The sequence below is a fragment of the Kogia breviceps genome, chromosome 4 (assembly GCF_026419965.1).
Source record: "Kogia breviceps isolate mKogBre1 chromosome 4, mKogBre1 haplotype 1, whole genome shotgun sequence".
Classification (NCBI taxonomy): domain Eukaryota; kingdom Metazoa; phylum Chordata; class Mammalia; order Artiodactyla; family Physeteridae; genus Kogia; species Kogia breviceps.
In genome coordinates, this window is record NC_081313.1 from 41,913,498 (window position 1) to 41,936,918 (window position 23,421).

At 38.2% G+C, this 23,421-nt stretch overlaps 1 protein-coding gene across 1 annotated transcript in view; it reads right to left on the minus strand.

Annotated features, from left to right (window-relative positions):
• Positions 1–989: 989 nt before the first annotated feature.
• CDC20B (cell division cycle 20B) overlaps positions 990–23,421 on the minus strand; it is a 58,252-nt gene continuing 35,820 nt past the window's right edge. Inside the window, exons 6-12 of the mRNA XM_059061131.2 lie at positions 19,425–19,541; positions 15,006–15,202; positions 13,832–13,926; positions 11,583–11,808; positions 7,482–7,607; positions 6,847–6,964; positions 990–1,090 (exon numbers count right to left, since the gene is read on the minus strand). Of these exons, the coding sequence (XP_058917114.1) occupies positions 990–1,090; positions 6,847–6,964; positions 7,482–7,607; positions 11,583–11,808; positions 13,832–13,926; positions 15,006–15,202; positions 19,425–19,541 (980 nt within the window). The remainder of the gene's footprint in view (positions 1,091–6,846; positions 6,965–7,481; positions 7,608–11,582; positions 11,809–13,831; positions 13,927–15,005; positions 15,203–19,424; positions 19,542–23,421) is intronic.

The following is a 23,421-nucleotide window of genomic DNA, read 5'->3' on the forward strand; positions in this document are numbered from 1 at the left end:
ATTGACTGAGTGGACACAAAGAAGTCTTTGGGGCTGAAAGAAATATTCACATCTTGATCTGTATGATTTATTCATATGATCTTGATCTTATTCATAAATTAAACACTCACTGAACTGTACACTTAAGATTTATGTGCTTTTTGTGACTTATTAGTCAATAAAAATTTTATATTACAAAATTTTTGTAGCAGAGGCTTCTGTTTTGTGTATTTTCTGTAAGTTCATTTTTTTCTTTACTGAAACCATATTCCAGACTTCCACCAAAACTAACAGCAGTAAAAGATATATTGTTATTTTTCTTAAATGAGAGCCTTGTTCACACACCAGTATTAATTGAGAGAAGTGATCTGTGGTCATGTCATAGTGCCATGAGATTGTTAAGATAGAAGAAACCACATCAGAATGGTGGGGGACACTGGAAGTGGCCTCAGTATTTTGCTCCTTTCCCTGCTAAACCTTTTCTTACAGTTTATACCTGGCTAAATAAGAAGATCAAATGAAAGCCATTATCTTAAAGAAGAAGAGTGTGTATTGCAGGAATGTAGCATATTTGCAGCTTTTGGTGACCTAAAATTTTATAAGGTAAAAATTACTAGCACTACCAAGCAGATTTTCTGAGTTTAAAAACAGGGAAAAGAACAGAATGTACTGGCAACTTGTCAGGAGAGTCCTAACACCCCTTGTATTTACTATTCCACTTTTCAATTATCAAGGCTTTTATTTGGTATTATTATTTTTTTTTGCGGAGGGGTATGAAGGGAGTGTGTATGTATTGGTAAAAACCACTTATGACAAAGCAAATAAGTTAATCAACATATACTAGCTGACACATGCAAAACATTCCAAAGGACACTAAAAAATATAACATCTTGACACTAAAAAGCACGTCATCTTGTTTGAGCCTCATGACAACACCATGGAGAAGGCAAGGCCAACATCATTATTCTCACATAGAAATGAGGAAGCTGAAGCTGAGAGGAGCTGAGTGACTAGCAGCAATTCCATACACAGGCTGTGCCATCAGCTGCAGCAGAAAAAACCCGGGTCTGGTCTGGACTCAAAGCCAGGTGCAGCACTCTGCCTCGGTGGCCTGTGGGAAGAAGGACAGGCAGCTCACGTTCCACATGTCAAGGGCTGTTGCTGAGGACTGGGAAGCAACCTGCTGGGGCCACGAATCCCATGCAGGATAACGGGCTTCTCCAAACCCCTGCCACATTCAGGGCTGGCTCTCCCACTGCGCCTGTGACATGGAAAACACCAGTCAGGGAGGACTCTGGGTAACACCCTAAAGTGGCTGAGGTTTTGCTTCACTGTTGCCCTTCAGCGCTCTTCCCCCTTGTTTTGGTTCCCTAAGGCTGCTGTAATAAATTACCACAAACTGCACGGCTAAAGACAATGGAAATTTATTCTTTCACAGACCGGAAGTCCAAAATCAAGGATTTGGCAAGCAGGGGAGATTCTATTCTCTGCCTCTTCCAGTTTCTGGCAGTTGTTGGCCATCCCCAAATTGCAGCCACATCACTCTAATCGCTGCTTCTGTGGGCACATCATCTCTGATTCTGTGTGTCTGTTCTCCTCTGTGTGCCTCTTAAAAGGACACTTGCCATTACATTTAGGGCCCATCTGGATAATCCAGAATGATCTCATCTCAAAATCTTCAACTTAATTACATCTGCAAAGACCCTTTCACCAAATAAAGTCACACTCACAGGTTTCAGGGATTTGACGTGGATAGCTTTGAGGGGACCAGTTTTTAGCTCACCACACCCCTCGTGCCTTATATCATTATTAGTTCTAGCTTCTCTAACCCACCAACACCCAGGAGTTACCATGGCTGTGCTCCTACCACACACTCCATCCCTCTTCTTATTCTTCCCTGAAAATCATCCTTTTGGGAATTTGGTTTCAAGAAACTAATCAAATAAACTGATGCAGCTTAATGGAAAAGGACCCAAAAACCTGTCTCACAAAACATACATGAGTCTTTCTTATGGAATTCTGAAAACAATATCCTCTTTCTGTTATCTATCTGATCATTTGTCAAAGAACACTCTGTGGAACAATAGTTCTACACGAGGTTGATAGGTATTAAAAATGAAAAGTCTTTAATGTTCACATTAATTTGGGAGCTCCAAGTTAAGAAAATTAAACAGGATTCCTTATTTCAAAACTGCTATATGCATTAGAAATATTTGGAAGAAGAGGCTATAATAGGCATATAATTTCTGAAACTTATTTCACCAGAGTCCTTTTGACTTGAACATCTCAAACTACTAGGGTTCCTTGGAAAATACTTTGCAAAACCTATCCTAATCCAACAGTAACTTTCACAATCAAAACTTCAGGCCAAAATCCAGAAAGCTGACTCCATGAAAGAAAGCTGGGACTGGGAAGATGAGAAGAAAAAACAGGTTGGATATGTTTTTGAGTGGGTAGGTATTTGGGGACACAACTAAAATCAAATGAGGTGGGTGGCCACCCCCTCATAGGAGGAGTACTGCTTACAACTCAATTGAGAGCTGGAATTTCAGAAATAATCTTGTTATCTGACACAAGATTCTCAACAGCAAGGAGTGCAGATACACTAATTCACTCCCAAAGGAGACATTTCTTAGATACTTGGGGCTTTTTCCATCTAAACACATTAACTCCCAATGCTCTCGTTCATGCATACACACACACACACATGCACATACACACACGCACAGACACACCACCAAGGAGACATGGGGTTGGCCCTAGGCATGTTGGTGCATTAAAAATGTTTAAATTGGGGGCTTCCCTGGTGGCACAGTGGTTGTGCCAATGCAGGGGACACAGTTTGTGCCCTGATCTGGGAAAATCCCACATGCCGCGGAGCAACTAAGCCCGTGTGCCACAACTACTGAGCCTGCGCGTCTGGGAGCCTGTGCTCCGCAACGGGAGAGGCCGCGACAGTGAAAGGCCCGCGCACCGCGATGAAGAGTGGCCCCCGCTCGCCGCAACTAGAGAAAGCCCGCGCGCAGCAACGAAGACCCAACACAGCCAAAAATAAATAAATAAATAAATCTATTTTTTTTAATGTTTAACTTTATAGATATAATGCCATCTTCTTATTTTACAGATGAAGAAAAAATATAAGAATATCGAACAATTTGTTCAAGGTCACACAGCTGATTAATGGCAGAGCCAGAACTAGAATCCAATTCAATGCTTTAACTGTTTACCACACTCCAAATCCAACGCAAAGAAGAATCTCTTTTTCTAATGAAGGCCAGTATCCATCATTTTTTAAAAATTAAAAATTTTCTATATGAATAAAATAGTTAATAAAATTTTTTAAAAACATTAAAAATTTTCTAATTTGAGCCATATAAATGAAAAGCAACTGAATTTAGTTAGGAAAATATAGATCATTATACCAATGCTTTAAAATTAAGCCTAAAAAAGAAAAATCTATTCAATAAATATAATCAGTGATAAATACTCTTTCATTCTTTATTATGGTGTGTTACGATGAAGAGGAAGGAAGAAGAGAAAGTGGAAAAAGGAATAACAGGGAAAAAAATCCCAAATGTTTTATAGAGCAGGCTTTGAAAATATCTTGACTTAAAAAATGGATAGCTACTTCTAGAACTTGTTAGGAATATGGCATTCGGATGGAAACAAAAACATTCTTGAAATACATTTTTCACATTAGTGACAATCTTAGTTTACTAGATAGTGGGAAATGCCACCTTATCTCAGATGAAGGTCCTCTTTTAGGATTTACATCCCCACGTGCCAAGTGTACTGTCACTGAAAGCATTCAAAGTTTGGTTTTCTTTATGCAGCTACATCCATAAATGAGACCACATACTGACGTATGTGCAATGGACTGATGAAACCCAGTCAAAGGCCGGATCTCACTTATAGACTAGAAAGTTACCTACCACTGTTTCAAACCTTGGAAATTACAACTCTTGGGGGGGTGGATAGGAGGGGGAATTATAAGGTATCTTTCTTCTGTAGTCAGGCGGGTGAGACCTCTTTAACTAAAATTTTCCCCCAGAGAATTATGACTGTGGGTAACAGGGTGAGACTTACTAAGGGCATGACCACAATCTAGAACAGCTTTTTTCCAGCTTTATGACCACAACTCATTATCAAAACTACATTTTATGCAGTGACCCCATACATAGACACGCAAATGTGCTGATAACTATGACAAAAGTTATTCACAAAATAATACCTACTTTTCCATTTTTCCATTCTATACCATTCTATTTCTTTCTTTTTTTCCATGCTGATCTTGACCCACAATGGAAACATTGACAGACAGTAAAAACACATAGAAGCTGAAGACCTCAGCAGCCCCGTGCCATGTGGCAGTGCCCCCTGAAGCATGTTCATGGAGCAAGAACCTCAAGATGCTCCCATACAAAGATTTCCCAGATGAATTTGGGAAACAGAGAATGCTGTAACTCCTCTTGGAGATTACCAATACACATAATGTATCAAAGGCTTTGAGACATTCTTAGGAAAGAAAAACTGTTCTTGTTTAACCCAGAATTTCCAAATGTATCTGACCACATGATGTGTGTGTGTAAAACAATCTTCCTGCTAAACACTTTGGGGAAATCTTGTACACAGCAGAAACTACTGAGTTAGAGATGAAAATTAGTGTCTAAAAGTTCAAAATTAACTGCATCTTCTCCAGCCAAAAGCATTTTAAAGGAAGGAGAAAGGTTAAATGTGCCTTTGGATAGCTATCTAATATCAATGAAAACAATTCACAAGTCATTAAAACTAGAAAAGTATAACTTATTAAGGACAGAGAAACAAAAGCGCACTAAGTACATTCTTTATTCTAAGCAGCAGCAAATGGTTCAAGTATCTATCAGTACTCCCACCTAGCTGAAGGACCTATCTAGCTGCTGGAATTATAATTTTGTAAAGAACTGGGTTTTGAGGCTTGATTTTAAGTGTTTCTCTAAACTAAAAAGGTCTGGTGAATTGTGATTAAATATATGCAAAGGACCAAATCATGCTTCTCCTACACTCATGCTGGTACTGAAGTGGCTGTCAAGAGCTGCCTGTATTTTTTTTTAACGTCTTTATTGGAGTAATTGCTTTACAATGACGTGTTAGTTTCTGCTTTATAACAAAGTGAATCAGCTATACATATACATATATCCCCATATCTCCTCCCTCTTGCATCTCCCTGCCACCCTCCCTATCCCACCCCTCTAGGTGGTCGCACAACACCGAGTTGATCTCCCTGTGCTATGAGGCTGCTTCCCACTAGCTAACGATTTTACATTTGGTAGTGTTTATATGTCCATGTCACTCTCTCACTTTTTCCCAGCTTACGCTTCCCCCTCCCGGTGTCCTCAAGTCCATTCTCTAGTAGGTCTGCATCTTTATTCCCGACCTGCCCCTAGGTTCTGCATAATCTTTTTTTTTTTTTTTTTAGATTCCATATATATGTGTTAGCATACAGCAGTTGTTTTTCTCTTTCTGACTTACTTCACTCTGTATGACAGACTCTAGGTCCATCCACCTCACTACAAATAACTCAGTTTCATTTCTTTTTATGGCTAAGTAATATTCCATTGTATATATGTGCCACATCTTCTTCATCCATTCATCTGTCGATGGACACTTAGGTTGCTTCCGTGTCCTGGTTATTGTAAGTAGAGCTGCAATGAATATTGTGGTACATGACTCTTTTTGAATTATGGTTTTCTCAGTGTATATGCCCAGTAGTGGGATTGCTGGGTTGTATGGTAGTTCTATTTTTAGTTTTCTAAGGAACCTCCATACTGTTCTATATAGTGGCTGTACCATGCCTGTATTTTTATTCACCAAGTCACACAGTATAACAGCTGAAGGATATATAGTCATTTTGAGGCTAACCTGAGCTCCAGCCAGCCTGACCAGCAGAAGCAGGAAGTCTTTCTGGTAAGGGTGTTTTGTTGTGGCCAATAACATTCTCAGACTCTCCAAAGAGAGTCATCATTGTATTATCACTACCTAATATTGTATATGTTTGGTTTTTGTCTGTCTGCTCCCACAAAAGTGTGAGCTCCGTGAGGGCAAGGATATTGTCTGTCTGGTTCACCTGTGTATTCCCAGTGCCACAAAAAGTGCCTGGCACATAGTAGATGCTAAATAAATAAATGTTGAATAAATAACTTTCAGGGATGACCAGAAGACAAGTTGAGTGACAAGAGGAAGAAGATAGAATATGTAATCAGAGGTCTACAAGAGACTGGATGCCAGTGCTCTGCTCCTTCATCAGCCAACACTTCTGTCTCCCTATTTCCCTCAGCCCCCTTTAACATTTCAGATTGCTCCAAAGAGCATTTAAGGCTCTTGAGGACAAGGCCCGGGTCTTGTTCTCCATCATGGGGTCTTGCTCTCAAGAAGTAACCAGTAAACATTTACAGAACTACGCCAAGGAAGAAGAGCAGTCTGCCTTGAAAGGGCAGAGGGTCCCCAGAGTCTCAGAGTCTGGAGTGGTCTCCCCACATAGAACAATGTCTCACCCTTTTCATACTTCCTTATCTCCCACACATTTCAGCTCTGCTGGTTCTTCTGAAAAATAGGGTAAGATGAGTTATAATGCTAACTCCAGAGTTCAGAAACACATTTTGAAAACTGTCCACAAGCATCACTGCACACATGACATGACAGTTATAAGTGACGAACAATCAAATTCAGAAACACTCACACCAGACGTGTGGTGGGTGTAGGGCTTTTTCCTCTGATAAAATATATACTTCAAAGAACGAGAAGGAGAAAATCTTCCATTCATGGATTTTTCCACCAGTAGCAGCTCACTTTGCAATAGGTACATGGAATTTTACTTACCCATTTACTTACCAAAAAACCCACGTGACCTGGCCAGAGCAGGACAGGACCACACAGTCACATCATTCTTAGGAGACCCTTGGCCAGTTGCGATCTCCTTTGTCTTAGGGAGCCAGATTAGGGAACAAATCTGTAATAATGACCCCCAAAATATAGAATTACGGCAATTTCTGATTCATTGAATGCATTTTAAACTGATTCTAGGCAGTATGCTCTGTCCACATCTATCCTCCAGTCCACACATGGGGTTAGGGTATTAGAGGAATTATGTTAGTTCTGGGAAAGTTTATCCCAAGGCAACAAAAGACTAAATATACAAATAGGCTTAGGCACAATGAACCTACGAATTGAAGTGGACTATGATCATTGTCCAGGAATAGTCAGACTACTCTCGAGTTTCACAGTCAAAGCAGTGCTGAGAAAGAAGGGAAATGAAAAAAAAAAAACAAAAAAAAGGATACACAAGTTAAATTAGCTTTCAACTCACAGATGAAGAAGGTTTTACAAAAAGAAACTCTTAAGAACTGAAATTCCTGTAGACTTAGCAGGTAAAGAGAGCTGTGTTTGAGTCCTATGCTCTATCATAAGTTATTTTCACAAGATTCTAGAAGATCAGAATGAAGGTAAACTCCCTGAGAGATGTTTACCTGTGAGTTTGTGCTTGGGGTCTGGATGCTCTGCCCAGTATTTATGTCCAGGATGTGTAAGTGTCCATCCTTCATTCCTCCTCCAACAGCGAGGATTTCAGACTGCCAGGGACACCAATCCATGGCCTTTAAAGTTCCAAATAATCACACAGGCAGGTCAGCTTTGGAGAAGGTGAACTCATGAATGAGCTACACGTATATAAGCAGAAGTTCCAGAGTTCTGTCCCAGTGGCAGATCTCCAGGACCTCTGATCCAAAGGCAAGAGCTACTTTACCCTCCAGAGATTACTTCTCGGGGACTAGAAATCACATATGGGTGCCGTCTTCAAATTTAGATAACAATTGCAAATATTTTAAACATAGAAAAACCACACAATAATATGCTTGAAAAGCTTCATTCAACACCTCCTCTGGGGTAAAAATCTGCTGCTGGAAGAGTTGACATGTGCCCCTAGCATCTGGTTATAAAATACAGTCTTCCTCTGGTTTGTCTACCTGTGTCCTTAGGTTCTAGGTCAGAGAGGGAATAAAAAAGAATGGAGAGCTATACATGCTTGCTCACAACACAAGAAAATCTCATGTATTTCATATCTTAATACATTTTAGAAAATAAAATTGCCTTTTCTTTAGTTATAAATTTTTATTGTTAATTCTGAAAAACAGAATTTAATATTATACATTTATATTGATAATTGAAATGACTAGTAACAGTAACTTTAAAAAACATTTTAACAAATATTTCAGTTATATTTATCTGTATATCCTTATCAATCATCCTGGCAGCTATTCTCATTTTTACATATAATCTTCTATATGTAAAAGTATTTTATAAAGTACTAAGCATAATGTATATACTATTTTATTTTTCTGTTGTTTTCACTTATTATACAGCTTTCCATGTTTAACTTATTTTTCATAATTATCATTTTTAGTAATCCCACAATATTCCTTCATGTTATTATACTGTAATTAATGTTTGTTCTAATGCTGGACTCAGTTTGATTTTTAATCTTATTTTGGTTTGATTTGCATTGGGTTGGGTTGAGTTTTTTGGAAAGAAGTGGATTTGGGGGGATTGTGTTTTTGTTGTTTGTTTTTATAAAGAATACTTTAATAGGGTTCAAGATGGCAGAGTAGAAGGATGTGAGCTCACTCCCTCTTGTGAGAGCACTGGAATCACAACTAACTGATGAACAATAATCGACAGGAAGACACTGGAACTCGCCAAAAAGATACCCCACATCCAAAGACAAAGGAGAAGCCACAATGAGATGGTACAAGGGGCACAATCACAGTAAAATCAAATCCCATAGCTGCTGGGGCAGTGACTCACAAACTGGAGAACACTTATACCACAGAAGTCAACCCACTGGAGTGAAGGTTCTGAGTCCCACGTCAGGCTTCCCAACCTGGGGGTCTGGCAATGGGAGGAGGAATTCCTAGAGAATCAGACTTTGAAGCCTAGTGGAATTTGATTGCAGGACTTTGACAAGACTGGGGGACACAGAGACTCCATTCTTGGAGGGCACACCACTAAGTAGTGTGAGCATCGGGACCCAGGGGAAGGAGCATTGACCCCAGGGGAGACTGAACCAGACCTACCTGCTAGTGTTGCAGAGTCTCCTGTAGAGGTGGGGGTTAGCTGTGGCTCACCACGGGGACAAGGACACTGCAGCAGAAGTTCTGGGAAGTACTACTTGGCATGAACCCTCCCAGAGTCGGCCATTAGCCCCACCAAAGAGTCAAGTAGTCCCCAGTGCTGGGTTGCCTCAGGCCAAACAACCATCAGGGAGGGAACCCAGCCCCACCCATCAGCAGACAAGCAGATTAAAGTTTTACTAAGCTCTGCCCACCAGAGCAACACCCAGCTCTACTCACCACCAGTCCCTCCCATCAGGAAGCTTGCACAAGCCTCTTAGATAGCCTCATACACCAGAGGGCAGACAGCAGAAGCAAGAAAAGCTACAATTCTGCAGCCTGTGGAATGAAACCACATTCACAGGAAGATAGGAAAAAATGAAAAGGCAGAGGATTATGTACCAGATGAAGGAACAAGATAAAACCCCAGAAAAACAACTAAATGAAGTGGAGAAAAGCAACCAGAAAAATATTTCAGAATAATGATAGTGAAGATGATCCAGGACCTTGGAAAAAGAATGGATGCAAAGATCGAGAAGATTCAAGAAATGTTCAACAAACACCTAGAAGAATTAAAGAACACCCATAAGAATTAAAGAACAAATAAGCAGAGATGAACAATATAATAACTGAAATGAAAAATATACTACAAGGACTCAATAGCAGAAAAACTGAGACAGAAGAACCTATAAGTGACCTGGAAGACAGAATGGTGGAATTCACTGCCATGGAACAGAATACAGAGAAAAGAATGAAAAGAAATGAAGACAGCTTAAGAGACCTCTGAGACAACATTAAACGCAAAAACATTTGCATTATAGGGGTCCCAGAAGGAGGAGAGAGAGAGAGAAAGACCCGAGAAAATATTTGAAGAGATTATAGTCGAAAACTTCCCTAACATGGGAAAGGAAATAGCCACCCAAGTCCAGGAAGTTCAGAGAGCCCCAGGCAGCATAAACCTAAGGGGAAACATGCTGAGACACAGAGTAGACAAACTGACAAAAATTAAAGACAAAGAAAAATTATTGAAATCAACAAGGGAAAAATGACAAATAACATACAAGGGAACTCCCATAAGGTTAACAGCTGATTGCTCAGTAGAAACTCTACAAGCCAGAAGGGAGTGGCAGGTGGCACGATATAGTTAAAGTGATGAAAGGGAATAACCTACAACCAAGATTACTCTACCCATCAAGGATCTCATTCAGATTCAATGGAGAAATCAAAAGTTTTATGAACAAGCAAAACCTAAGAGAATTCAGCACCACCAAACCAGCTGGACAAAAAATGTTAAAGGAACTTCTCTAAGTGGGAAACACAAGAGAAGAAAAGGACCTACAGAAAGAAACCTATAACAAATAAGAAAATGGTAATAGGAACATACATATCGATAATTACCTTAAACATGAATGGATTAAAAGCTCCAACCAAAAGACACAGGCTTGCTGAATGGATACAAAAACAACACCCATATATATGCTGTCTACAAGAGACCCACTTCAGACCTAGGGACACATACAGACTGAAAGTGAGGGGACGGAAAAAGATATTGCATGCAAATGGAAGTCAAAAGAAAGCTGGAATGGCAATTCTCACATCAGACAAAATAGACTTTAAGATAAAGACTATTACAAGAGACAAAGAAGGACACTACATAATGATCAAGGGATCAATCCAAGAAGATATAACAATTGTAAATATATATGCACCCAACATAGGAGCACCTCAATACATAAGGCAACCGCTAACATCTATAAAAGAGGAAATCAACAGTAACACAATAATAGTGGGGGACGTTAACACCTCACTTACACCAATGGACAGATCACCCAGACAGAAAATTAATAAGGAAACACAAGCTTTAAAAGACACAGTAGACCAGATAGATTTAGTTGATATTTATAGGACGTTCCATCCAAAAAGAGCAGATTACACTTTCTTCTCAAGTGCACATGGAAAATTCTCCAGGATAGATCACATCTTGGGTCACAAATCAACCCTAGAGAGTATCTTTATGTTTATTAGCAATCATTTTCTTCAATACCCTACTTCCAATTAGCTTTTACTATAAACAAGCTGTTTTGGCAAAACTAGAATGTTCATCATGAGAGAAATCACACAGACGTTCAACCTCTGAAGTCTACTCCTGCGACTGCTATACTAGTTGGCTAGTCGGTGGTGAGTGTGAAAGTATTTACACTAGTGACTGTTCTTATGATTCTCCAGGTAGTAGCTGCCACAAGGCTTGGCTTGCCCAGGTTTCCAGAAACTCTTAGTTCAATTCAATGTATTTCTGATAAGACATCTAAGAATGTAAGCAGCTCTTTTCAGGAAGCAGCTCTCTGCAGATCTTTTGTCTTGTCACTTCAGCAAAACTATATTTTACCTAACTTTACACCAGATGCCCCATGCTTAACTAACCTCCAGCCCAAGCACACCTTTCAAAACTGTTGGATTTATTACCTTGACTGCTGTAGGTTGGGGTATGACGTTTAGCGGGTGACCCTGTACATTCACACCTGGATCACGGGGCCATATAGTCAGCAGTCCGTCACTACAGCCACTGGAAAGCAGCCTGCCACCCGGCGACCACTTCAGGGCACACACAGCTTGCTTGTGGTGAAGAGTTCCAACATGGTGCTGGGCTACCCGAACATCGTGATGATAAACACGGCCCAGTCTCGATCCACTGCCCAGAGATAAAGGGGCAGGTTTAGGACAGAAACTTGAGCCCTAATGCTGCATAAGCATAATATGAAAGAAAGTATTGTTCAAACTCCTGAACGACCCCTTAGGACAGATTCCAAACACAGACATTTCTTGAGTTAATAAGGATGGAGTATTCTGCCTGGGTGATTCTTCCCACAAGTGAAATAGATTTGCCTGGCAGAGTTTCAAAACTGGCTATTTAAAAGATGTCTTTTGATAGATAACTCTAATGTCTTTAATATGATGCTTTAAAGTTAATGGCTTTAACTTTAATGGCTTTAATACAGGCATGGAAGAAATAAATTTAGAAGATTATCATATTTTCCCAGATAGTAGTTTATGTACTGAACCCAGGAAATATTACTTTTCTGGAATTCAGAATATTTCATATTATCTAAATGAAATGGCATATGTGTATGATATACGTGTTAGACATAAAAATGTATTATTTCCTTTTTCTATTAATCTACAGATCTACTATTAGTTTGCTCATGCTACTAATATCTAAAAAGAATATAAAACTATCTGAATGTCACAGCAAACTGCAGTATGATTCAAAATCACTGGATAACGTCTCCACTCTCAGTGATTTGAATCCAAATGATGATAAAGGTCCTATCACACAAAGATAAGGAACTCTTTCTGGACTAGTTTTCTCCAAGGAGAAAGTAAATAACTGCCTACAATTATTTCTGAAGTTTCTCAAAGTGCAGTATCAGATTTTTAAAAACTACTTAGGCAGATAGCATTTTGATGAACAGTATGGACTCTGTGGCCAGACCACCTGGTTCGAAGCCTGACTCTTACCCTTATGTTAACCAAGTGACCTCAGGCTGGCATCTCAGTTTACTCCTCAGAAAAAGAGGGTGGGGGGGATATAAACCACTTTATAATGTCATTGCAGGGATTAAAATGCGATTACACACTTAAAGAGTTAGCACATTGTCTGGCACAGAGTATTCTAAAATGTTAGCTGCTATGATTATAAGAAAGTATTTGTTCATGTTCCTCATGGATAATGAAACTAAACTTAAGCAATGTAAATAGATTGTAAAAGGAACTCGAGTATAGAATTGACCTGACTACAACAACTTCACAGGGTAAATATTTAGGCCTATATAAGGGCAATTTGCTTAAGTAGTTTTAAGTCTGGCCTATAATCACAAGGTAATAAAATCTCAACTTTTCAATCTGTACTACTTAAAGAAATTGTGAAACGCTTCAAATTTTATTTAAATTTAAATCTACTTTAAGAAATACAGTATGAAGATGAATGACTGTTATTAAATATGTATTTTGACCAGTTATGTAGGCTCACAGGGACAAGTCGCTTAACTTTCCTGGTCAAAAAGAAGCAGTTAGATGACTAAATCAGTAGTTCTCAAAAGTGATAAAGTGTCAGCATCACTTGGGAAATTAGAAATGCATATTATCAGCACACCTCAAACATACTGAATCAGAAATTCCCAGAGTGAGAGCAGCAATCTGGGTTTTGAGGAGCCCTCCAGAGATTCTGACACACTCTCAAGTCTGAGAATCACTGAACTGGTTAATCTATGAGGTTCCTTCCAGCTCTAACCTCTGTGGGTCTGTGAACTGGAAATGTGCTCCCAGAAAGCTTAACATATTCCAAATTAGTGATACTGATATCAATAAATACCCATTTCAACAAAATATCCCTCTAGTAGGTATTACTTGGTACACAGAAACTTTTCACTTAAACAGAGTTTTACATTTTATCTGAACAATCTAATGAATCCTGAACATCACATCTTAGTATGAGTCCATGCTTTAGGCACAGAGCCACCATGGTACACGTGGCCACTGGACCACTTATAGAACCAGAAGGTCTGAATACCTGACAGGTAGGATCATAACTGTTACTAATCATGTCTGTTTTGTTTTACTTTGGTTTTGGTTTTAAATATTGTAGTTCTGTTCACTCAGCACCCATAGTCAATTGGTGATGCAAATATAATTGGTTCCAGTAAGACACAGCTCACCTGCTAAGGATGTAGTTATTCCAGCTTAGAGCCCCAACTACTGACAAATGACCAAGCATATTTCTCAGTCGCTTTGTAGTGACCGCATCCCATAACTGAAAAAAATGAACAAGCATGGTTATGTAGCATTTTCACAACCCATGGTCTTCTCAAAGGCCTGATAGCCAACTAGTGTTGATATAGCCAGTCCCTATGCTAAGTGAAAGTTCAGCACCTCTAACCCTAGTCAGCAGTTTTCAATGCTGTCTGCATATTAGGATCATTGAGGGAGCAGGCTATGGGTGCTAGCCATTCTGATTTAATGGTGGGAGTAAGAGTCTGGGGATATGGCATTTATTTTAAAGTTCCCCAGGTGAAGTAAATGGGCTGCAAAGGGTTGAGAGTCACTATGACACTTCTAGTTCCTTCAAATAGTGGGAATTCCAAACCTGGAAATTCACCTATATTTATCAACAAATAAAATTTGAGTGCCTAGACACTTTGTAAAGTCAGGAATTCTATTTACTGCTAAGAGACTCCTTTCCTGCCAGCTATAAATGATATTCTGACCCATATTAGAATGAGAGCTTTGGCATAAGAAGAAATCATGACATAACCCTCATAGTATCCAGTATCATTACAGAGATGAGAAAACAGTAGAGCCATCTGTGGCCCTCCAAAGTCAATGAACACCTGAGCAATATTGTTTACACTATTGTTAATAAACAACAATAACAATAATGGTACATGAGAAATCAGATAGATTGATGGAAACTTGGTAAGCTCCCATTTCAGAGACCCTATTAGAAAAAAAATTCACTCATTTTAAGTAACTCTACTCCTGATCATGACTTAAGGTGAGAAAGGAAGACTGGAAGGTTGTCTTCTTCTCTCCAAAGTCCTAAAACTGGGGATCTCATAAGTCCAACTTTAGTCCAAGAGAAAGAACGGGGCGAAAAAAGGAAATGTGACAGAAAGAAAGCTTGTGTGAAAAAACTAAGCAGAGTATCCCTACATCCTCATTAAACACCATTCAGAAAAGATCCAAAATGGTATGTCCTCTTACTCCCCATAGCTTCAAGTACCACATCTACTATAGTTTCTTTATTTTATAATAAGCTGTTATTAAAAGTCAATCTTAGTTATCTAGCAACTATACAGAACATATTATGAGAAAGAAAAAGCTGTCCAGTACTTGCACTTCTCCCTCGCTGGTGCCAACTGCCAGGCAGTTTCCCTCTTTTGTCCAGGACACAGAAGATATATAGTTACAAGTGACACTTAAGTCTATATTTTCAATCCTATTGTGATTATCCCCATTCCAGATGTATACAGAAGATCCAAGGGCTATAGCAACAAGATTTTGAAAATTCCAGTCTAAGATATTCAGATCTATAAGAAAAGCATTTCAAATTAGGGTGATTATACAGCCAAAATCAAAATATTTTCAAATAACTTTATTTATAGGTAGAGGAGAAAGGCTGATAACTTCCCTATGGTCAGCTGGAAAACAGAATCATGGATCCAAGCAGACCATGAGAAGTTCAAAAATGAAAGCTGGAATAGAATCTTGTATCAAGATATATAGTGTAATAAGCAATAACACTTACCATTTATGCTCTTATATACTTATTTAGAGGCATTTAGAAAACTTGGCAGTTTCATCTACCGTTATAAATATAAATGGATTTCATCTAAAACATCATTAAAATTTAAAAGCATGTAATTCTCATGGAGACATCCTCGGACCTAGAATATACATATGGGAGATGACACCATCATTGCTAATGAAAAGGCAACTCAATTACAGTATATCTAGAAGAGGTGATCTCTGGCTTATTTATGATATCTAGAAGTTCTTAGTAGTATTCTCTATCTTACCCTATAAGAATCATATGACTGCTCAGAGAAACCATATTTGTATGACCACATACTAAACTGTACCCTATCTTATTTCTTATAGGACAGAAACTCCTATCCTGATTGACACATATCAGTACAAAACTATGAAGTACACCAGTTTCACTAGAGCAGTCTAATCCCCTATAACTCATCCTTCCCACTGATGCAAACTACAAACTCTGAACAAAATTCAAAAAACAAATACCTGAGAACTCCGGAAAATAAGCAAAAGCAGGTAAACCAAGTAAGGGAGTCAAAACTTGGAGAAGCAACCTGCCCATGGGTGAGTTTTCCATTTTTTTCCTCACACGGCTTTACCCTGAGGGTGGGCCCCAATCATGGAGTAACACCAGCAGCTCAAACTCTGATAGAAAGCCCACCATGTCGCTGGTCAAAGAAGCCAGAGAAAGGAGCCTGAAGCGGCCAAAGTGTGAGGAGAAAGCCTGGGAGGGATGGGAGGGGAGCCACAGAAAGGCATCCTCTAATTGTGAGTGTATAAACCCACACACATCTCAGCCTAACCCCAAATCGTGTAAGTTCAGGGAAAACTCAAATTATCCAACCTAAAGAACATGGAGGAAATGTAAAATAGAGAGCTAGTGGAAAGCAGTCGCACAGCACAGGGAGCTCAGCTCAGTGCTTTGTGACCAGCTAGAAGGGTGGTATAGGGAGGGTGGGAGGGAGGGAGATGCAAGAGGGAAGAGATATGGGAACATATGTATATGTATAACTGATTCACTTTGTTATAAAGCAGAAACTAACACACCATTGTAAAGCAGTTATACTCCAATAAAAACATTTTTAAAATAAATTAATTAAATAAAATAAAAAATAAAGAACATGGAGGGAAAAAATTTTAAAGAAATGGACAGAACCTCAGAGATTTGTGGGATAATATCCACAGATCTAATGTATGTGTAATCGGAGTCAGGTCTTGGAAGCAAGAGAGCAAGGTTTCAAATGAGTTCTCACCAGAAACCATAGAGGCCAGAAGTCAGTGGAACATCTTTAAAGTGCTGAAAAAATACATCTGGCAACCCAGAATTCTACATCAAGCAAAAATATCATGATAAGGGTAAGAGAAGTCTTTACCAACAGACCTGATCTGCAAGAAATACTAACAGAAGCTTTTGACTGAAAGGAAATTATATAAGAGGGAAATTTGGATCTTCAGGAATGAAGGAGAATGTTGTAATTGGTAAATATTTGGGTAAATATAAAGGACAATTTTTCCTCTATTAAAATATTTAAAACACAAATACGTATGGCTTTTTAAAGTCAAACTTAACGATGGTGGAGTTTTCAATGCATGTAGATTTAAAACATAGACAACTAAAGTAACTCTCCCAAAAAAGTTGGGGGCTGGGGAGACACATGTGACTGCAAGATTTTTACATATTGTGTGAAATATGCAACAGTAATTCTAAGTAGACTGAGAAAGTTTAGATTGCATTGCAATCCCTAGAGCTACAACTAAAAACATAATACAAGGAGACATAGCCAGAAAGCCAATATATCAAATAAAATAGAATAGAAGTCAAAAAGAAAAGATGTCCAAGGAATGAGACTTGGTGCATTCCAAAATTTAGGAGGCAGAGAGATAGAAGTGGAAGAGAAACAAGCAAAAAAAAAAAAAAGATTAAGAAAGAGTGAACAGAAAACTAAGAGGCAAACCAAGACAGTGGGATATCAAGCAGGAGGGAGTGACCAACTGTCTCCAATGTGGCAGTTAAGTAAACGAGCTCCAAGAAGTGACTGCTGGATTTAGAAATGAAGAGTTTTGGGTGATGTTTGGAAGAGCAGTTTCAATGGAATGGTGAGATTTAAGAACTGACTAAAGCAGATTCAAAGACAATGGGGAGAGAAATAAGAAATTGTGAATATAGACATCTTTTGACAAGTTTTGCTGTCAAAGGGAGGAGACAAAAGGGGTTATGGCCTGAAGGGGAAGTAGGGACAAAAGGTTTTTGTTTGCTTTCTTTTAATATGAGTGTTGTGCTTTTTAAACATCTCTTGAAATGAATTTTTCAATTTTTATTAGTCATGGCAATAAATTCTCTTAGAGAAGGAGGTATAGGAGGAGAATGGTAGGAGAACTGTTCCCTTTAATGATTTTGCTTTTTCCTGCTCATTCCTCTCTGTGAATGCTCCGCAGAAGCAGACCTCTTCCCTCTGCTCCTTTCTCCCTCACCAGGAGAGCTCACCAGGGCTCTCAGCTTCAATCATACTCATCTGACCTACACTCTAGCCTTTCCCCTCTTTCAACTACAAACCTCATTTCTAATAACCTGCCAGAAACTCTTGTATATCTCACTGTCTCCTCAAGTGTAATATTGCAAAAATAATCTTCCTTCCTCACACGACTTCTCCTGCTAACTTGTCTTCTCAGTGACACCATCCTTCCCCTGCTCCAAAACGTGGAATAATCTTAAACATTTTCCTCTTCCCATATAGTTTTCCTCATGGAGAGAAAACAGTCCCTTACTTTTTGGTAGCTCTCCTGCTAAATGCATTCTGCATACTCTGCCATGAATTTTCCTTTGATATTTCTCCTAGTTGAGAATTCCCACAACAAATCTAAAAATCTACATCAGGATTTGAAATAGATCCATAATCGGCATCCACCTCCTATTCACCAGTCCCCAGTGTATCCTCTTCATTGCCATTAATTACCATGAATTACCAACATCCTGCCTTTGTTCATGCTGCTAACACCACTGAAAATGCTCTATCTTCTCTCTTTCACTCCTCCAAGTCCTACCCATCTTTGAAGGTCCATCTCAAGTCTTAATGTCTCCACAAAGCCTTTCTGAACAAATCCAAAGATCAGCAAACTGCTTATAGTCCTTATAACTCCTTAAACCCCACAATTTATTATTTATACTCTACATTGGCATGTTGGTAGCTGGTCAATGTGGGTTAGTCCCATCTTCCCAACTAGATCACAAGCTAGTGACATAAGAAGAAGCTAGAGACAAAGAGCCAGTGTGGTTGTTTGATAAGATTTGTCCATGTTTAAATTCTAAGCAAAAAGAGTGGATATATGTATATGTATAACAGATTCACTTTGCTGTACACCTGAAACTAACACAACATTGTAAATCAACTATACTCCAATAAAAAATTTTTAAATAAAAAATAAAAGTTGTGAGTGTAAATAAATAAATAAATAAATAAAATATAAGAATAAGAATAGGCCACCATTTATACACCTCATTCTTTTATTTTTAACATCTTTATTGGAGTATAATTGCTTTACAATGGTGTGTTAGTTTCTGCTTTATAACAAAGTGGATCAGTTATACATATACATATGTTCCCATATCTCTTCCCTCTTGCGTCTCCCTCCCTCCCACCCTCCCTATCCCACCCCTCTAGGTGGTCACAAAGCACCAAGCTGATCTCCCTGTGCTATGCGGCTGCTTCCCACTAGCCATCTATTTTACTTTTGGTAGTATACACTTCATTCTAATACAGTAAAATGTAATGTGTAGTTCTTGTGCCTCACCAATACCAACAATACCCATTCCTGAACATGAAAATTCCACAATGAAAAAAACCACTATATTAACCATATTTGGATGGTACACCATTTAAGCATGAGGCACAAGGCCATCTGGTTCTTCCAGAATCAAATTTCAAGTTTATGCCAGAGCACAGAATACATTTTGTCATTTCAACTTTTCAATTCATGATCTAAGCAATAACTTACAATAGTCATTTCGAAGAGCGGTAAGATGAATCTTCACCTCTGGTTGGAGTATGGAATAGTTTATATCACTGAACCTTTGAATGTGGAAGTACTCATCTCTGACTCCATCACTGCAGCCTACAAGAAATGAACAGCTCTACACTATAATCCTGCAAACAAAATCTTTATCCTTGCAGGTATTAAGAGATAAGGGGGTGAAAAACAAAGTGGTCATCATGATAAAATTGAATTATAAGTTGCAGGGGTAGGAAAGGAAGAAAAAGACTTCAGTATTAATTTAAACAATTTAAAAAAAAATATTCAATGACATTTTCTAATAAAAAGCACATGAATACCAGGCCTAAATGTAATGACAGATTTTGTGGGGAGCACACAGAGACACTACATCATGCTTTTAATATTTATTCTGTCACTTGAGATTTTAAAACCAAAGTAATGTTCACATATCCATGTATCTATAACATCAACAATTATCTAATAGACCTAAGCCCTACTCTGAGTCTTTGTCAATAAGACTGTTGAGTCATTGATTTTGGCTCTTTCTCTCACTGTTTCTGTACCAGAGCAGACAGAGTTACTTTTGGCTAGTGTTACCCATGACTATCTGAATTCAACGTTATATCTTGTGCTCAGTTTTATTTCTCATCAAATGACCCCACTAAGTCTAAACCACAAGCCACTGTCTTTTCATCTTTCCAACCACTTGCTTGTAATCAAACTGAGAATGACATGATCAACAGGAAGTGAGCCCACCCAGGTAACTTGTGGTCCTACGACCACATGGCTTCTGATAAAAGAATGAGAGCTTCACAGTGCTATACCAAGAAGCCAGATTGTTACTCACAGTTGCAACGTTAACTATGAAAACCTGCAGTTGTGGGCAGAACTACAAGGTTACCAGAAATACAAACTCAAGCACTGCTGATAAAGGTTCAAAAAAAAATCAAGTACAAACTTACAGTTACAAAATAAATAAGTCATGAGAATTTAATGTACAGCATGTATGGCATCTTTGAAAGTTGCTTAAAAAGCAGATCTTAAAAGTTCTCAACACAAGAAAAAAATTCTGTAACTATATCTGGTGACAGTTGTAAACTAAACTTATTGTGGTGATCATTTTGCAATATATACAAATATATCATTACAGTGCACACCTGAAGCTAACATAATATTCTATATTAAAAAATAAAAATCAATACCCAAAGAATCAACAAAAAACTCCTGGAACTAATGAGTGATTATAGAAAGATATAAGATTAATATACAAAAGTCAACTGCTTTCTTATATACCAGCAATAAGCAATTGGAATTTAAAATTAAAAACACAATACCATTTAAATAAGTACCTCAAGAATGAAAAACTTAGGTGTAAATCTAACATAATATGTACAAGATCTATATGAGGAAAACTACAAAATTCTAATCAAAGAAAAGCTAAATAAATGAAGACATATTCCATGTACATGGATAAAGACTCAGTATTATTAACATGTTAGCTCTTTCCACCTTGATTTATAGATTCAGTGCTATACCAGTTAAAATCCCAACAAGTAATTTTGTGGACACTGACAAGCTGATTTTAAAGCGTACATGGAGAAAAGTCAACACAATATTGAAGGAGAAGAACCAAGCTGAAGGACCTACACTATCTGATTTTAAGACTCACTAAAAAGCTACAGTACTCAAGATAGTGTAGTATTGGCAAAGAGCAGACAAATAGATCAATGGAACAGAATAGAGAGCCCAGAGATAGAGCCCCACAAATATAGTCAACGGATCTTTGACAAAGGAGCAAAGGCAATACAATGGAGAAAAGTTAGTTTTTTCAACAAATGGTGTTGGAACAACTGGACATCCACACGCAATCTGGAAATAAAAACAATCAAATCACTTTGCTGTACAGCTGAAACTAATACAATGTTGTAAATCAACTATACTTCAATTTTAAAAAATGTATCTAAACACAGAACTTATACCCTTCTCAAAAATTAACTCACAATGGATCATGGACCTAAAAGTAAAACACAAAGCTATAAAACTCCTAGAAAATAACACAGGAGAAAATCTAGATGTCCTTGGTTTTGGCAGTGACTTTTTTTTTTTTTGGCCACACCACACAGCTTACAGGATCTTAGTTCTCCGACAAGGGATTGAACCCAGGCCCATGGCAGTGAAAGCACTGAGTCCTAATTCGCTGGACCGCCAGGGAATTCCCTGGCAGTGACTTTTTAAATACAACACCAAAAACATGATCCATGAAAGAAATCACTGATATGCTGGACTTCATTAAAATTAGAAACTTCTGCTCTGCAAAAGACATGTCTAAAGAATGAGAAGATAAACCACAGACTGAGAAAAAATATTTGCAAAAGACATATGTGATAAAGGACTGTTATCCAAAACATACAAAGAAACTCTTAAAACTCAACAATAAGAAAACAAAAAACTCAATTTAAAAATGGGCAAAAGATCTGGACATCTCACCAAAGAAGATGGCAAATAAGCATAAGAAAATATGTTCAACATCATGTTTCATTAGAGAATTGCAAGTTAAAACAATAATGAGACACCACTGCACATCTGTTAGAATGGCCAAAATCCAGAACACTGACAAACACCAAATTCTGGCAAGGATGTGGAACAACAGGAGCTTTCATTCATTGCTGGTGGGAATGCAAAATGGTACAGCCACTTTGGAAGACAGTTTGGCGGTTTCATATGAAACTAAATATGCTCTTATCATACAATCCAGAAAACGCACTCCTTGGTATTTACCCAAGTGAGTAGAAAGCTTATGTCCGCAGAGAAACCTTCACACAGATGTTTATAGCAGCTTTATTTGTAATTGCCAAAACTTGGAAGCAACCAAGATGTCTTTGAATAGGTGAATGGATAAATAAACTGTGGTACATCCAGGCAATAGAATATCATTTTAGCGCTAAAAAGAAATGAGCTATGAAGCCATGAGAAGACATGGAGGACACTTAAACGCATATTACTAAATGAAAGAAGCCAATCTGAAAAGGCTACACACTGTATGATTCCAACTAAATAACATTCTAGGAAAGGCAAAACTATGGATACAGTGAAAAGTTTGCCAGGGTTGGAGGAGGAGGGAGAGATGAATACGTGAAGTACAAAGGATTTTTAGAACAGTGGAACTACTCTACGTGCTGTTATAACGGTGGCTACATGTCATTACACATTTGTCAAAATCCATAGATAACAGTGTGTCAATGTACGTTCATCAATAATAACAAATGTACTATTCTAGTGTGGGATGTTGGTAGCGGGGGAAGTTGTGCATGTGTTGGGGCAGGGATATAGGAGAACTCTGTATTTTCTGTTCAATTTTGCTGTGAACTCAAAACTTCTCTAAAAAATAGGATGGATGGATGGATAGATTGTAGACAGATAGATAGATACATAGATACATAGAGATAGATAGATCTCCTAGGATAACAAAATAATACAGGTACATTATTTCTGCCTTTATAGAATATACAATTTCTATTCTACATCAAATCTTCAGCATGTTACAGAAACACAAACTTGTTGCTGATCAGATCAGAAGAAATGGGAGAGCTAAGGTAAGACGTGTCCCCAGATATTTTATTTTGCTTTTAAGAAATTATAACTCTAAGAATAAAGAAGTAAAGGATAAGTTTCACTCATTCATCCAACTGTACACTCCCAAACTTCCCAAAAGAATATTCAGCAGGCCTTAAACTTTTTGTGCCTATTTTTATGCATCTAACTCCGTTTTTGTCCCTTTTATACTGCTGGGAAACAGAGGCATGAAAAATACACACGCACAAAGTTATCTTATCCCAGAGTGAAATTTAACAGGCAAGTTTCCTTGGCATTTATGAGTTGAACCACTAGTTCTCTTAAGTTTCTCTCACAGAGCTAGGCTCCTAATCAATTATTTTCCAACCGTGATAACAATCTCATGAATGACACAAAGACTTCCAAGATGGAAAGAGGAAGTAGGAAG